This window comes from Eretmochelys imbricata, chromosome 11, assembly GCF_965152235.1.
Source record: "Eretmochelys imbricata isolate rEreImb1 chromosome 11, rEreImb1.hap1, whole genome shotgun sequence".
Lineage (NCBI taxonomy): Eukaryota > Metazoa > Chordata > Testudines > Cheloniidae > Eretmochelys > Eretmochelys imbricata.
The window spans coordinates 66,095,396-66,111,168 of NC_135582.1; the positions used below are offsets into that span (position 1 = coordinate 66,095,396).

Consider the following 15,773-nt stretch of genomic DNA (forward strand, 5'->3'; position numbering starts at 1 on the left):
AATCAATGGCATTGCTCCTAGAGCATGCTACTATTCAATGTAAGTAACAGTGGAAGAATTTAGTACTTGATATTAAGAATCACAGTTTTTAATTCTTACCACAATGATCATGGTTTTCCCCATTACAATTATACGGAATACCACAGTAGCGGTAAATTCTACAGTGTGATAACTGCTACGATTTTAATGGTGGTCAATAAACTTGTGTAACCCATACACCTTCTGGCTGTGGTGTTCTGTCCCATTTAATGGCACTGGGGGTGTGGGGGGGGGGAAGAGAGGGGGAGAGAGAAATACAAGTCTGCTTTACAGCTTTAGCTAACAGCCAGTTGGCTTTTAGCTCATGCGGTAGAGGCTCATGCACTAAGCTCTAGAGGTCCCAGGTTTGCTGACGACCGGGGTCTGTTGCCATTACACTTGCACTTAATTTTATGCCATGATTAGAGCTGTGCAGAATATGTGCAAAAATCCTCAAGCCAACTGCAAATCAGCCTGGGGCTGAGGGTGAGGGCTTTCTGCAAACATGGGTAGATGAAACTGAATGGCTATATCATGTGTCAACCCAGCATGAAACCAGCCCTCATCCCTATAGGCCAAGAAGAAGGCCTTCCAGTTACCGGTGGAATGACACTAATCTCCACCTATTCTGTAGAGGTCTTTACACTATGCTGATCATTTTAGTATCCCTGGACTTTCCAGCAGTGCATTAAACAATGTGACTAGTATCTGTGTCATGGTTCTTCTCTCATCCTCTCCCCAGGGGAAGAAGTGTGTGCAGGGCAGTGTGTGTGTTTTGTTTGGATTTTTGTTATGCGTGCATGTGCTCTCTCACACACACACACAGCTACATGGTTATGTGAGAGAAGGCAGTGTTAAAGAAAGGTGCCTGTCACTTAAAGAAAAAGATGAAGAGATTTGTGTTGATTCTTAGTTCCGGTAGGCATCTGAAGGCACCAAAGGTAAAGTAGTTGGATCTTAGGTACATCTGGTTGAATGAATCCTTTAGAATAATATTAATTGAAACTGCCAGAATATGATCCTTAAAACAATTAACTGCAAATGTGTGTGTCCAGCTCTAGTCCTGGGGTTTCAATGGAGGGAAGATGTTTCTAGAGTGGAATAGGAGGACCCCCTATGGGAGTGATGCTTGGTGGTCTCCCCTGTTAATTTCAGCATTCTTTTACAGTTTTATTTCCTTTAAGAAACAGACAGTTTACTTCCATCATAATGAAGATTTTAGACTAGCATACATTTTACATTTGTTTGTATCATCAAAGGGTGCACAGTAACAAGATGGGGGAAAAAACTCAGATACCCTGGCCATGGGCCCAGAATAGGAACTGGAATAGAACAGGACAGGACAGGATAGAATGCCCTTGTCAAAATCTGACAGTGCTTTTCCTAATGCTTTAAGGATTGTATTAGAATTTGTACTGCATAAAGTATCGTTATAGTTAGAGATAACCCCAAACTGGAATAGTGGATTATTAAACTCTTGAATTTAAGGAAAAGGAGGGTTAGAAAATTAGTGACTCATTTCTAAATTTGGGGAAGAAAGGTCAGAACTAACTAGTCTTCATCTTTTTGGGGGAAAGAGAATATCTGAATATCCTCCTAGTTAACTAACATCTAGCATGCATATAATTTACATAAACAAGTTATTTTACTGAAACTAGAATTTCTACCTTTATAAAACCTTTTTCATTTAGTACAGATCTTTCTGCTTTACTCAATAAAGGATACTTCCTAAGGTTACCAAAGCCCAAAAAAGAACATAAACATAATAAGCGTTAGTCATAAAAACTGAAAGCCACTTAAGTCCCCCACCCCGCCCCTTGGGCCCTAGTACAGGGCATTTTTATAACAGCATCCCAAAATGTCAATCTCTTTGATTAACATATAACTTCAAGGTATGACTGCCAAAGAGCATACCTGGAGCTATTACACAATTTACGTAGCTTTAAACTTAACATTGCCTAGCAATGGTTTCTTAATAGTGTTGTCCTCTTGCGGAGTTGCACAACTTGCACTTCAATGACAGTGTGAAAAAGGCAGCAGTCACATAACTTACGTGGGCACTTTTTGACACAAAAAGCTCCGTAGGTGTATTTGGCATTGTGGTTGTGCTCTAGCTGGAAGGTGGTGGGATTGTAGACAAAAGTCTGGGGGCACTGAGTGACACATGCTCCGCTGTCGTTGAAATTCATGCAGGCCTGAAACACAAGAAAGCAAGGTTTCAGAGGGGCAGCCATGTTAGTCTGTATCAGCAAAAAGAATGAGGGAGGACTTGTGGCACCTTAGAGACTAACATATTTATTTGGGCATAAGCTTTCATGGGCTAAAACCCACTTCATCAGATGCATGGAGTGGAAAATACAGTAGGAAGATATATATATATATAGAGAGAGAGAGAGAGAGAACATGAAAAGATGGGGGTTGCCATACCAACCCTAACGAGACATATCAATTAAGATGGGTTATTATAAGCAGGAGAAAAAAAAACTTTTGTAGTGATCATCAGGATGGCCCATTTCAAACAGTTGACAGGAAGGTGTGAGTAACAGTAGGGGAGATAATTAGCATGGGGAAATAGCTTTCAGTTTGTGAAATGACCCATCCACTCCTAGTCTTTATTCAAGCCTAATTTGATGGTGTCCAGTTTGCAAATTAATTGCAGTTCTGCAGTTTCTCACTGGAGTCTGTTTTTGAAGTTTTTTTTGTTGAAGAATTGCCACTTTTAGGTCTGTGATTCACCATGGCACCTCTGCCATGTACATTGGCCAAACCAGACTGTCTCTCGGCAAAAGAATAAATGGACACAAATCAGACGTCAAGAATTAAAACATTCAAAAGCCAGTTGGAGAATACTTCAACCTCCCTGGACACTCAGTTCCAAACTCCTCATTCTTTTTACAAGAAAGCAAGTTGATCATGTCATACCTCCTTTTGAATTGACTTACTTCAGAGCAGACCCTTGACTATCCATTATCTACAAAGGCATTGTTGCAATTACAGTGGATGGGACAGATTGTTTTTTCCTTGTCTGCGTTTAACCACTTAAGTTTCTTCTTAAGATATTATTAAAGATATTATTATTAAAACATATATATGTCCAAAGCCCTGAGCAATCCGTTTTGAACCCATATGAACATTTTCAGTTTAAATGTAACTTGATGCCAATACATCTTCTAAAAGGGAAGCCTTATTTTCTTCATTATTCTTCTTACTATTAGCAATCAACTAATGGCAAACTTGACAGGCAGTTCCAAATCTGACAACAGCATACAGCTACTTAAGCTGCTCATATCCTGGCTGAACACACACTAACGATCTGCGCTGTAGAGGGCCAACCTTCTGATCTCTCATGGCACAGTTCAACAGAGGGACTGAAACTCCCAATTAGACAGCAATGAGGATAAGCATTTCCTTTGAGCTAGCACAGGAGGGGGTCATTTTCCTAAGTGGCAAGTGTAACCAGGTCAGTTAATTCACACATTGGGAAGGGAAAATAGGATTCAATATTCAGGCTTGACCATACATTACTGAGAGAGGACAAGGCCCTGACACATGAGAAGTCAAGTGTGTGGATAAAAAGGATAGATGAACCTAGGGAAAAAATAAATTGAATATGTAAGACTTGTACCTAGATATGTGAGAAAACACTGATTTCTCCATTCTCTACCATTCTGTATCGTGCCTATTGTATCAGTCACAGTTGATAAGAAACGCAGACAGCAAAACTCTCAAATTAGAAAAATCCTGTCTGGTTTCAAGTTTTACATGAAAGGTTTATGCAAATAATTTGGGCCAGTGGAGGTCACCCCAATTCTGCCCCAGGATCCTCCTAGTACGGTTGGCAATAGGATTGTGCCTCCCCATGTAACTTCATATATCTTCCGGCAGCCTGATGGCCTCAAAACCTCTTTGGCCTGGGTATACAGCGTTCTGGTCAGCAAATAGCCAGCTGGTTCCTCTCTCTGTCTTGCTTCTTCAAAGAGCAAGCAAGAAGGGTCACAGCCCCCATACCCAGGGCGGAACTTCAGAGCACTCCTCTCACATTCAGAAGCAGGAGGACTGGGCAAGGCTCTTCTGGCTCTGCTGCCTCGTCTAAAAGCCCTTACCTCAGTCCAGGGCCTGAGTTGCCTCAGAAGGCATCACAGAGGTGGGATGAGGATGGGGCCAGTTGGGCCAAACCTGAAGATTTCAGGAAGGGAGAAGGTGGTAATACCTTTCCCCCAGAAGACTAGAAGGGGATATATAAGTGCTGTTGAAGGGAGAGGGCCCACCTGGGAGAGTCAGGATGAAATCGTCAGACTTGCATGGAGTTCTTTGGTTCCCATGATCCTCTTGAGTTGACAGACTATCTCAGAGGTGGGCAAACTACAGCCCGCGAGCCACATCCAGCTCGTGGGAGCTTCCTGCCCAGCCCCTGAGCTCCCAGCTGGGGAGGCTAGCCCCCGGCCCCTCCCCTGCTATCCCTCCTCCCCTGCAGCCACGCCGCCGTGCCATCAGTGCTCTGGCCTGCCGCTCCTGCTGGGCAGCGTGGGCGGCGTGGCTGGCTCCGGCTAGGCGGTGGGGCTGCGAGCTCTTATTGCTCTGAGTGGCATGGTAAGGGGGCGGGCAGTGGTGGGGGGCAGGTCGGATAAGGGGCAGGGAGTTCCGGGGGGGCAGTCAGGGGACAGGGAATGGGGGGGTTGGATAGGCATGGGAGTCCCGGGGGGCCTGTCAGGGGTCGGGGGTGTGGACAGGGGTCAGGGCAGTCAGGGGAAAGGCAGCAGGGGGGGTTGGATAGGAGTGGGGTCCCGGGGGGCGGGCGGTTAGGGTCGGGGGGGGATCTCAGGCGACAGGGAGCAGGGGGGGGTTTGGAAGCGTCAGGGGTTCTGAGGGGGCAGTCAGGGGGCGGGAAGTGGGAGGGGGCAGATAGGGGGCGGGGGCCAGGCCACTTGGGGAGGCACAGCCTTCCCTACCCGGCCCTCCATAGAGTTTCACAACCCCGATGTGGCCCTCGGGCCAAAAAGTTTGCCCTTCCCTGGCCTATCTAAACCGAACCTGCCATTTTTGGTTCATCAGAATCATGTATTTGAAAATAGGCTGTAATTTTACAACTCTAGGATTAATTCACCAGAATCAGTGCATTTGATTTAGTTAATTCCCAATAAAGGTAAGTTCTATGGTTGGATCAGGCCCTAAAAGGAGAATCATGTCTCCACTCCAGATTTATTTTCACCCCAGGTCTGAGAACATCATTAAACCTGTGTGTGTGTAAATACCATGAAACAGCTATGCCACAGGATGGCTATTGGCTTGCTTTCAAAGGTGAATGCACAGATTAATGAATGCCAGTGGGCCGAGGAGGATGGGAGAACTTTTCCCAGCAACATTAAGAACATTTTTACAACAGGATATTATTACAGGCTTCGAGAGGCTGCCATAATGTGCCAAAGGGTTTCTTAATGCACCCTGAACTGTACTTTTGTTTACTAATAAAGACTAATTTACTTTGTTTCCTCAGCACATTTTCCACATCCACTGTTGTCTTAGCAAGTACGTCATCACCAGCATGACCATCCTCTGGTGATGACCTTAGTAAATACATAATCAGAATGAGGCACACCGATGATACATTACTCAAAGAGATGACACTTTCCAGGAAGAATCTATTAAAAACCAATCTAGAAGACTCAGGAAGTTTTAATTTATTGCTGTAAAACTTTGTGTACACTCATCACTGTTTCACTAACATATGCAGAACTTACCGCACTTGTTTCTAAATGTGCCCAAGACGCATATGAAAGCAAAGCAAACAACAAAATGCATAGGGAAAAGTCAAGGTGCACATCTCAATTAAAAAGGAAATAGCTACATTTTCTCCAAGATGTTGATCCAGTGTCCCTGCATGTCCCCCACTACAGCCCCAAAGGGTACCACTTCTAGCCCATCACATGTTAGGAAGGAAATGAGTAGTTCTCAAAACTGTTGAACACTAAGGCTTTGATTCTCATTTATACTAAGTGCTCCTGGCATCCCTCTGGGGCCCTTTGTATTTTCACACTGGAGCAGCACAAAAGTGCTAACATGATTTTTAGCACAGGCATTTCCATAATTGCTATAGAGAAGCTCCAGAAAAATATGAAGTGTTCAATGGCCCATAGAAATCACATTTTCTCCTGTGCGCTGTGGTGTTACAGAGATAAGACTGTAACAAATATATGGCCTCCTAACACTTCAGGAAGGATAGGTGTGTGGTTAAAGGGATAGATCGGGACTCAGAAGATATGGGATCAAGTCATAGCTCTGCCACAGACTTCTGAAGTGGCCTTGTGCAAGTTACTTAACAAGTCCCCCAGCTGTAAAATGGGTAATAATACTTTATCTCATAGTTTGTCTAGTTAGACTGTGGGGGAGAGGGACTGTCTCTTACTGGGTCTGATGGAAAGCCCACTGAAGTCAACGTAAGGGCTTCCACAGACTTCCTGTTAACTTTGAACGATGCCCACTATGTGTATTTTCAATACTGTGTTAAGTAGGACCCCGGTCGCAGATGGCAGCTTTAGTCGCTCGCTGCTGTAATACAAATAACAATAATGTGATGGCTGTCACTATGCTGCACTCCAAGGCCAAATAGAATTTCACAGTGGAGACAGGGACAGAACTAGACCTGTACACTGCAAAGCACAGGCCCTTACCACTAGAGCTAAAGGAGAAGATCTGTGTGCCTGTGACACAGTTGAATAGTTCTGCTTCCATCCAAGAGAGGCAAATGTACACATACATTCTAGCCAGTCCATTACTATCTATTGGGCTATAAAATGAAATATACAAGATTAGCACAGCTTATGCCATGCACAATCGTCTTTCCTTATGCTATCTGACAGAGATTTTCAAAAAGGTCTAAGAGTTCAGCTTCCATTTCCTCTGAAAACCTCACCCTCTATGCTCGTATATTAGCATAGGTTAGTTCAGAACCTAACCTGAAATTACTAGGGAAAATTTAGGTGTGTACCCAGCTTCCACTGAAGATATGAACAGACTGTGTGTCTTTGTGGGGTAGTGTGATGAAGGTACATGAATCTTTTTCCTCCGTAATAGAAGCAAAGGCTGCTTTCTGAGTTACACAACTAATTGACTGCATCTCAAAAGAATTTGGCCATACTGAGAATGTCTGAGAAAATTAAGCTCCTGGTTCAGTTTTAACCATTTTTCTTTTTGAAAGGGTGTATTGTGTGCCTTTGGATTTTAGTGAATAGGAAACAATTTTTCTTCTCTTTCTTCTAAGACGCACACCCCAGTTGAACAGGTGAATTAGTTTAAACACAGTCTGGGAAGCATAAAAAAACATTTTAACTTAGAAGCCAAACTGTATTGTCAAACTTCAGACAAAAAAAAAAATAAAGCAAAATACATTATGTGTGTGTGTGTGTTATATATATAAACCCTTCAGCCCAAAATGTAATGGCAAACTCCTATAAAAATTCCCCACCATCTATAAGAGATAATTTTAGAAAAGTGAAAGATAAAAATCACATAGATTAGCATATAAATGGTTCCCAATCTGTATTTGTAAATCTCATAAATCTTTTAATGAGTAATGTAAGATGATAAGTAATGTAAATGTAATGGGAAAAATATGAAATGATAAAATGTGCAGCTAAAAGCTTGAAACGTAGAGGTAATTCAATTAAAAGTGACAAAAAATCATGAATTTCATGGATTAAAGGATAAACACTTGCACCGTGGCCGGTGGGATGAGGGAAATTAGGTAACTCCCAAACATACAAAGCAATCAGTGTCTTTAGGTCCGGAACAGCCTCCAGCGCATTCCCGATGGCAGCAGTCACTGACGTACGGCCCGTAGCAACGTCCATCGCATTGCTCTGCACACACTGTCTTTGTCACTGGAAAGGACAGAGGAATCAGCTGTCAAGAGAGAGCCATTTGAACTGGACAGGGATATTGAAAAAAAAACAAAACAAATCAACAAAGACAATGGAGTATTAAGAAGAGAACATCTGATTCTCTATAATAACCTCTAGCCCAGGGGTTACTCATGTCCTGTGTAATATCCCATCTACAAAGGAACATGAAAATGCCCAGGCGGTAAGACAAGTGTGTCTGGATTTATGAGGATTTGTTCTCTTAACCTAGGGAAGTCAGCATAAATCCTGAATCTCTAATTTTCAGGGAGTTAGCAAAGGTTGATGTCTGGCTAGGAAAAAGCCTATTGTGATATGAATCGCTTTTAATGTGGTTTTCCGTAAAGAATGACAGGGGTATGAAACAATATTCAGAAACTCAGAGTTAGTTCAGCAAAATCATAGGGCCACATTTTGCCCCCAACAAGCACCCATGTAGTCAATGCGGTTGAATGGGTCTATCAGAGCAGCATATAGGTCATGTACTGTAACATACCATATCAATTTTCTACATTTTTTTGGGGAAATGCTACACTCTAGCTTAAATTTCAGACAGAAAGGACTACATTCAGCCCTGTTGTAAGCCTTTAATGGCATTACCCTCATCTATGACAGGGCTGAATTTGATCTAATGTGTCAGGAACCAACTGAGTATCTTCTGTTTCTCTGTACTTATGCATCACCGTGTTCTTTAAAACATAAGCAATTATGGTGCTTAAAAGCTGCATCAACCACGGGACATTTCCTTTCCTAACTGATTTCAGTGGCACTAGGATTTAGCCCAAGGTCTTCCACATTACCACACAAAAAAAAAAATCTAAATCAAACCCTCTACATTTTATTCCGCAAAGTACCAAGACCTCTTCTCCAGGTGAAAGAACTATTGGTCCACACTCATAAAACATGAAAGAAGTTTGATACTTATAAAAACAGGTACAATTCCTAATTCCTGGTGATTCAAAGTGAGTAGTCAGCAACCAGGCAGTGCTCTTCAATGTAATAGTTAGACTGAACTTACTGAACTCTGTCTACTTGAAACATGAATCTCTCTTCAATGATTCATTGTATTAAAAGGCTGTAAAAGGTGGTTTTTGGAGTTCTCAGTAAGAAATTGGAAAAGTTCACTGAGGGCTCAGTTTTATTTTTTGTAAGATGAAACGTACACTTTGCTTTGCCACAAACTCATAATGATCTTCCCTTTGTAGCCCTGCTTCTCATACTGAAGGATCCCAAAGCACTACAGAATTGATCTGGTACATAGACTATGCACATGAACCACTTCATCAAAGCCGAAAATACAACCGCCTCTGGATGAAATGCAGCCCCGCTATGCAAAGGACAGAAAGTGAGAAATAGTGTTTCTGATTGAAATGGCAGATGGAATTCAGGTGGGCAGAATTTTAGTAACCAAACTAGAATTTGCCCAATGTATGGGGATGAACACTACTGCTCTGACAAAGGACAGTTTGTGGTTTAAGAATGACAATACATGACTAGGACCAGAGTTTTGAATCTCACCCAAAATACTTGAGTTTGAGTTCACCTGCAGCAGTGCTGAGCTCCCTCATGACATGATGGGGCACTAGTTCAGTATTGACCGAGGCAAAAAGTGCTACCTCTTTAATCCCTGACACTGCTTCCTGAAACACATGGGTGTCTTTAGGGATAACAAGAGGCAGTGTAGAGGTGGATAATGCACTAGACTGGGAGTCAGGAGACCTGTGTTCTAATCCCAGTGCTGACACTCACCTTGGGCAAATCACTTTACCTCTGTTTCCCTTCACATATTTTGTCTACCTTGTCTCTTTATACTGCAAGCTCTCTGGTGCCACGGTCTCTCCCCATATGTCTATACAGTGCAATGGAGCCTCTAAATTGGTTGAGGCTTCTAAGTGTTAACGTGGTACAAATAATGCTAATCATACCACAGTCTCATACGAAGCCGATTAAATCCCATTTGGCTTGTGAACTATGACAGGGTCCCAGCACACCACAGTCTGGCTGTAGGACATAGTACATAGGGACTCTGTTTAATGGGGAAAAATAGGAGACGTTAACAGTTTACAGGGAACCCTACCGACCATTAGATGGGGAACTTCAGCAAGTTCTGGTTCAAGCTGACTGTGGCAGGGGAGCAATGATGCTACACTCCTATAATTAACCTTAACTGACCACTTTGTTCTAAAGCAGTTCATTGCTTGCGAATGGAAAATATTTTTCAAGTGCTCAACAAAAAAATACCAAAACCTCCTACCAACTGTCTTCTCTACAGTTATTTTAATAAATTGCTGATTTCTCATACGTAAAAAAAACTATATTTAAGAAAATACAGGATTTGTGTAGTGTAAATGAACCCATTTTTCAATGCGAAGTCCCCTCGCTATCTGTTAGAACTTTAGATAATGCAAAAAACTATTTAAAGACCTTACATTTATGTATGGAATAAAGGTGTAAATAAGCAAAGAGAAGGTAAGAAGCAATCATCATTTAAGATCTAAAGGAGTAAAGTGATGCACTCAGAATAATTTTATCCATCCTGATAACTAAGACAAGCTCATGGATAGAAAATATTTTCTTTGTGACTTATGCAAACTGAATCACAGCACAAATGGAAGATTTCTGTAAAGCAAACCCACTTACTGCCAACTTACTAGTAGAAAGAACAGACAGACCTTATTTAAATTACTTTAAATAAACATATATCAATGCAATCTCAAAACACATATGCAAATCAATAAATATATCTAAGCTCAACTGGTGATCTGCAGTACATAACCACCATGCTAATATGAACTGATAGGGTCTGATCCTCAGAAGGTGTAATTTAAGTCAATGGAAGTACGCTGATTTACAACAGCTGAGAATTTCCTCATATTGTACTGTGTCTGTCTTTCAATAGCATTTCATTATTCAATATATTTATTAATTGGTATATACAGATAAATAAAACTCATCAGTGTAAGTAAGTTTCTAATGAAAGCCTATCTATTTTACTATAGTCTGAAAGTTTGGTACAATGTTAACTCCCATGTGAATATTGGTACCTTCTAACTCTTTTTAACAAAAAATTCACTACAAATGTGACTCTTAGTGCTCTGTTTAAAGCACATAGCACACATGTGGTTGATGTAAAATAATAAGGAATGATTGTAATAAACAATCCAAGGTGTTATAGGTAGGAATGGGAGGAAGCATCGGGATAAAATAAGAAACACTGTGTGCTTAACCCTTTCAGAGCTCACTAAATCTTTTTGTAAATTCTATAATGTATGATAATTTTTTTCCCCCTCTTCATTTCTTCATGGCTCTCCAGCTTCTAGATTTGAGCTTGGGTTAGAAGCAGAAATACTGGATTTTTTCAATGCAAAGCTATTCTCGCGAGATATTTGAATTGGCTGATATAAAGTAGCACCAGAAAACTAGAGAGAAACCACGATTTTAGAAAATTTACAACCTAATTTCTGGATCAAAGACATTTGATTAATTTCAGATTATAGCTTCAGAAAAGTCTCTGAAATTCTTAGATACTTATCCAAATTAAGCTGAATCTTTTGTAGGTTTATCCATCACTAGTCATAAAAAGTTTTACTACTTTATTATCAACCCATTTTTTTAAGTGAGAGAGTTGGTACTGCCACAAATTTTGCCGTATGATTAGGTTTGGTTCCAATCAATGCCCAGTTTTAAATACATGAAGGTTACTTATCTATAATCGGAGTCCTTTGAGACAGCTCTGCATATTCACATTAATGGGTACCGCCCCACCAAGCTGTGCCTTACAGTAAAAGCCTCTTCTAGCAGTGTAAACTAGAGCCCTCCCATGCCCCCCACTCCAACCCCTCCCCTCAACATCATGATCTACTCAGGATGAGGCCAGAAAGAGGGCTGAGTGCTCTCACCACCTCATTTCCTTCCACCACAAAGCCAGAGGCACAGACAACAGGGACTCTGACAGAGAGGGGAAGGTGGGTGGGAAGGGTGAATATGCAGAGCCATCTTGAAGAACTCTGGTTACAGGTAAGAAACCTTCATTTCTGCTTCTAGTGGCTCTGCATATTTCCACTTATGGGATAGTCTGATAAGCACTGCTGCACCTAATCTGGAGGTGGGAACAGAGTCCTCATTGACCAGAGGCTGAAGCACCGTCTTGCTGAATCCAGCATCCTCTGGCAGAAAAGCTCTGCCTTCTATGGACTCCAATATGGCACCTATAAAAGGGATCTTTTGTGAAGGGCAGAGGATTGACTTTGGGTGGCTGAGAAAGAGGCTGAGGTCTGAAAAGAGATTGGTGGTGAAGACAATATGGTTTAACGGATCCTCATGTAAGGACGACTTTGGTAGCCAGTCCTCTAAATAGGGGTAAACAAAAATACACTCATTTCTCAGATAAGCTGCCAGTACAAAGAGACATTTTGTAAAAACTCTGGGTGCCACTGAAAGGCCAAATGAAAGACCATGTACAGGAAGTGGTGATTGTCCACCACAAATCGAAGGTACTTGCAATGATTTTGCAGAATAGAAATATGTCCTTTGCACTGAGTTGTGAACCAGTCCATGACTAACAGCAAAGGAATTATGGTGGCCAGAATCCAACATGTGGAATTAAAACTTCCAAATGTATTTATTTAAATCCCTTAAATCCAGTATCAGTCAAAAAAAAAAAAAACAAACCCAACCCACCAATCATTTTTCTGCACCAGGGAATAAAATCCCTGGCCCCTCAGGTATTCAGGAACCTCCACAACTGCTCCTATCAGAAGTAATTTTTTCACTTCTGTGATAAGCACCACCGCAGGAGAATGGTCCATGAAGAAGGAGGGTATGGGAGTTGGGAGGTGGCAAAATTCTTAGTTGTATGGCATAGCCCCTTTCTACAATCTCTAGAATCTATTGCATCACTGTAATTTGCCTCCATTTGTTGATGAAGTGGACTAGCTTGTCTCCAAAGAAAAGGGTACATTGGTCTCATCTGACTGGTCCTCAACTCCTGATTGTCCCTTCAGAACCGATGCTTGTTATGCTGTGATGATGACGATGATAAGGAAGCAGTTTGTTTAGATTCAGATCTTGGCTTGAAAAGTCTTTTCCTACAGTGGCCCTAGGAGGATGCTGGTATTGCTGGGTCACCAAAAAAGATTCCTTTAGCAGAAGTAATCAAACCCAGAAAGTGAGCTGTCAATCTCAGGTCCTTCAGTTTTCCCAGTCCCTCTTCTCAATTAAAAAAAAAACTGCCTTCAAAAGGAAGATCCTCCAGCTTAATTCTAGTGCCCATAGCTAGGCAGGAGAAATGAAGCCATACGTACCACCTGATGATGGTCAAAACAGACACAAGTGCTCTGGCAGCAGAGTCTGAAGCATCAACCGAGATGCTGGGTGCATGATTGGCTACATCCTGGCCCTACGTTACATTGGTTCTCACCAACCTTCTTCTGTTATCAGACAAGTCTGGTAAAAACAATGTCATACTTCCCAGAGATGTAATTGGTAACAGGCCATGACCGCCTGATAATTAGCTATCCATAGCGAGGGATGATGAAGAGAATATCTTTCTCCCTAACAAATCAGTCCTTTCCCTCTCTTTATCAGCTGGGGTGGGACATGATAGTCCAAATCTCACTGTGTTTCTGGAAGCAGCTACCTTGGGGACAGGGTGGCTGTGAAAGCAAAAAAGCCCCTCAGAGGGTATCTGATACAGCTTGTCAGCTTTCTTAGAAACAGGTTGGCAAGAAGCAGGGGTGGTCCACATGGATTTAGCCGGCTGTAGCAAACCATCCATAATGGATACAGATATTCTACTAGTTGTAGTAGCCCAGAGAATATCACACACCAGGTGACAAGTCTCTTCTGCAGGCACTGCAAGAAGATTTGAAGTTGACACTATATGATCCACAAAGTTATGGAACTCCATAGTGTCCTTGGAAGGAGAGGAGGATGAAGCCACCCCCACATGTTCATCCCGTGATAAATCAGGCTTATAGTCCATTTCCAAATGCTCCTGACCGAAGACAGAAGGCACCTCCTTGTCTTCTTACTCAAAAAGTGTTTAACGCATCACTGTCTGTAATGTCAACAGATTCAGAGGAGTGGAATTCAAGATTTCTGGACTGCTAAATTCTTAACAGAAGAAACTCTCCATCCACTCGGACGGTAATTAAACTCATGAGGTGGCTTCCAGTAAGGCTATGGGCCCCACGTTGCTAGTCACCCCACAATTAGGGTTTGGGAATATGCCTTCAGGAGGAGGACCAAAGAGTGGTATAAAGCAAACCACAGGTCTCTGTATCTGTCCTCTATCTTCCTCCTGGTAAGGATTTGAGTCTGGATCCCGTATGGAATGTAATGGTGATAATAGTGGATCCAAAGGGAAGAATGGAGATCTAGATCTTTAGGGAGACCCTGCAGACGTCCAAGGTAAAGGAAGCAAAGGATGATTCTAGGGAAGACCGACAGTGTCTTCTGGCCTCGTCCTCTTAACAGCAGATGGGGAAGATGACCTTGGAACTGGGGAAATAAGTTTCCTTTTGGAACTCCTGTGGTTTCCCACACAGAACCGACGAAGCAAAGGGAGCCGGTAGGTGAATCTGGAATATCATGGTGACAGAGTTTTCTGGAACTGAGGACATAATCGGAACCAACCAAAGAACTGACAGCGGATCTGAAAACGACATCAGATCCAACATTCCACAGCACTCCATTATCCCTGGCTATGAAAGATGGAACGGCTCTCTGCCAGGTAACCATAGCATCTTGTCAGCATCTGATGGATCCAACAGTTCTGATGCATGGGAATTGGCACTGCTAACACTGCCCAGCACGGCTGTTTTTATGTCTACCAGCCCCTTTTTCCACAACAGACAGAACCGGAGGCACTGATGGCCCAGTTTCTGACACACTAAGCAATTCCATCTTCTTGGATGCAGATGCGGAAGTCAGAACCAGCCCCAGTCCCATAGATGCAAGGTTTCCATTGGGGTCACTGAGTTGGGAAGCACAAGGTATGGCAATGATGAGGGTGGCCGAACTCTCTCAACCTCTCTTATGGAACAGGGGCCAATGGAGCTGACCACATGGCCCTCCGTTCGGATATCTGTAGCCTTAGAGGCTTCACTGATGGAGCCGCAAGCACCGAGTCAGACCCCACCAGGACTTGTAGACCTCCAGTCGCTTGGAGCTGCTGGTAGCCACAGGAACAGAGACTGCTCTGTTTGATTTGGGATCTGAGTCTTGATCGGGTCCAAAAGGTTTAGCCTCAAGGGCTTCCTTTAGGAAAAGGAGTTTCAAGTGAATTTTCCTATCCTGACATGCTCTGGGATTAAAGATTCAGCAAATCCAACACCCAGAAGGCAAGTCTCTGTCTCCCAGGCACTTGAGGCAACGCATATGTTCATCGGATGCTGGGCAGACAGCTGGGCAGGAAGCCCACTTCTTGAATCCTGGCTGCTTCTGTTTCTTCAGTTCCTCTATCACCTGGAACCTGTAGAAACCCAAATTCACTAACTATATGAAACGAGTTAACACAGACTATTTCTAGCACTCAGACACTGCGACTCTGAAGAGACCGGAGCAGATTCACATCCATCCAGGCTGGCGGGGGAAGGTGGTGGGAAGGAGCACTACCCTCTGCATAGCCTTGCTCTCAGTGCACTGTGATGCTGAGGGGAGGGGCGCGAGGGGTGCGGGAGCGCTCTGACACTGCCAGAAGATGTTTTTACTGTGAGAAACCACAAAGCGGTGCAGTACCCATAAATGGCCATATGGAGAGCCCCTCAGAGAACTGCAAGAATTTAAGGGAGCAGTGGGATCTGTATCTAGATCTAGGTTTGAATTTAAAGGCTGTGAAAGTTCTCCATCATAATGTGC

The 15,773-nt window shown here is 42.8% G+C and overlaps 1 protein-coding gene across 1 annotated transcript in view; it reads right to left on the minus strand.

The window, feature by feature from the left end:
• Positions 1–15,773, minus strand: part of ERBB4 (erb-b2 receptor tyrosine kinase 4) — a 589,315-nt gene that overhangs the window by 232,434 nt on the left and 341,108 nt on the right. Inside the window, exons 6-7 of the mRNA XM_077829473.1 lie at positions 7,777–7,895; positions 2,072–2,213 (exon numbers count right to left, since the gene is read on the minus strand). Of these exons, the coding sequence (XP_077685599.1) occupies positions 2,072–2,213; positions 7,777–7,895 (261 nt within the window). The remainder of the gene's footprint in view (positions 1–2,071; positions 2,214–7,776; positions 7,896–15,773) is intronic.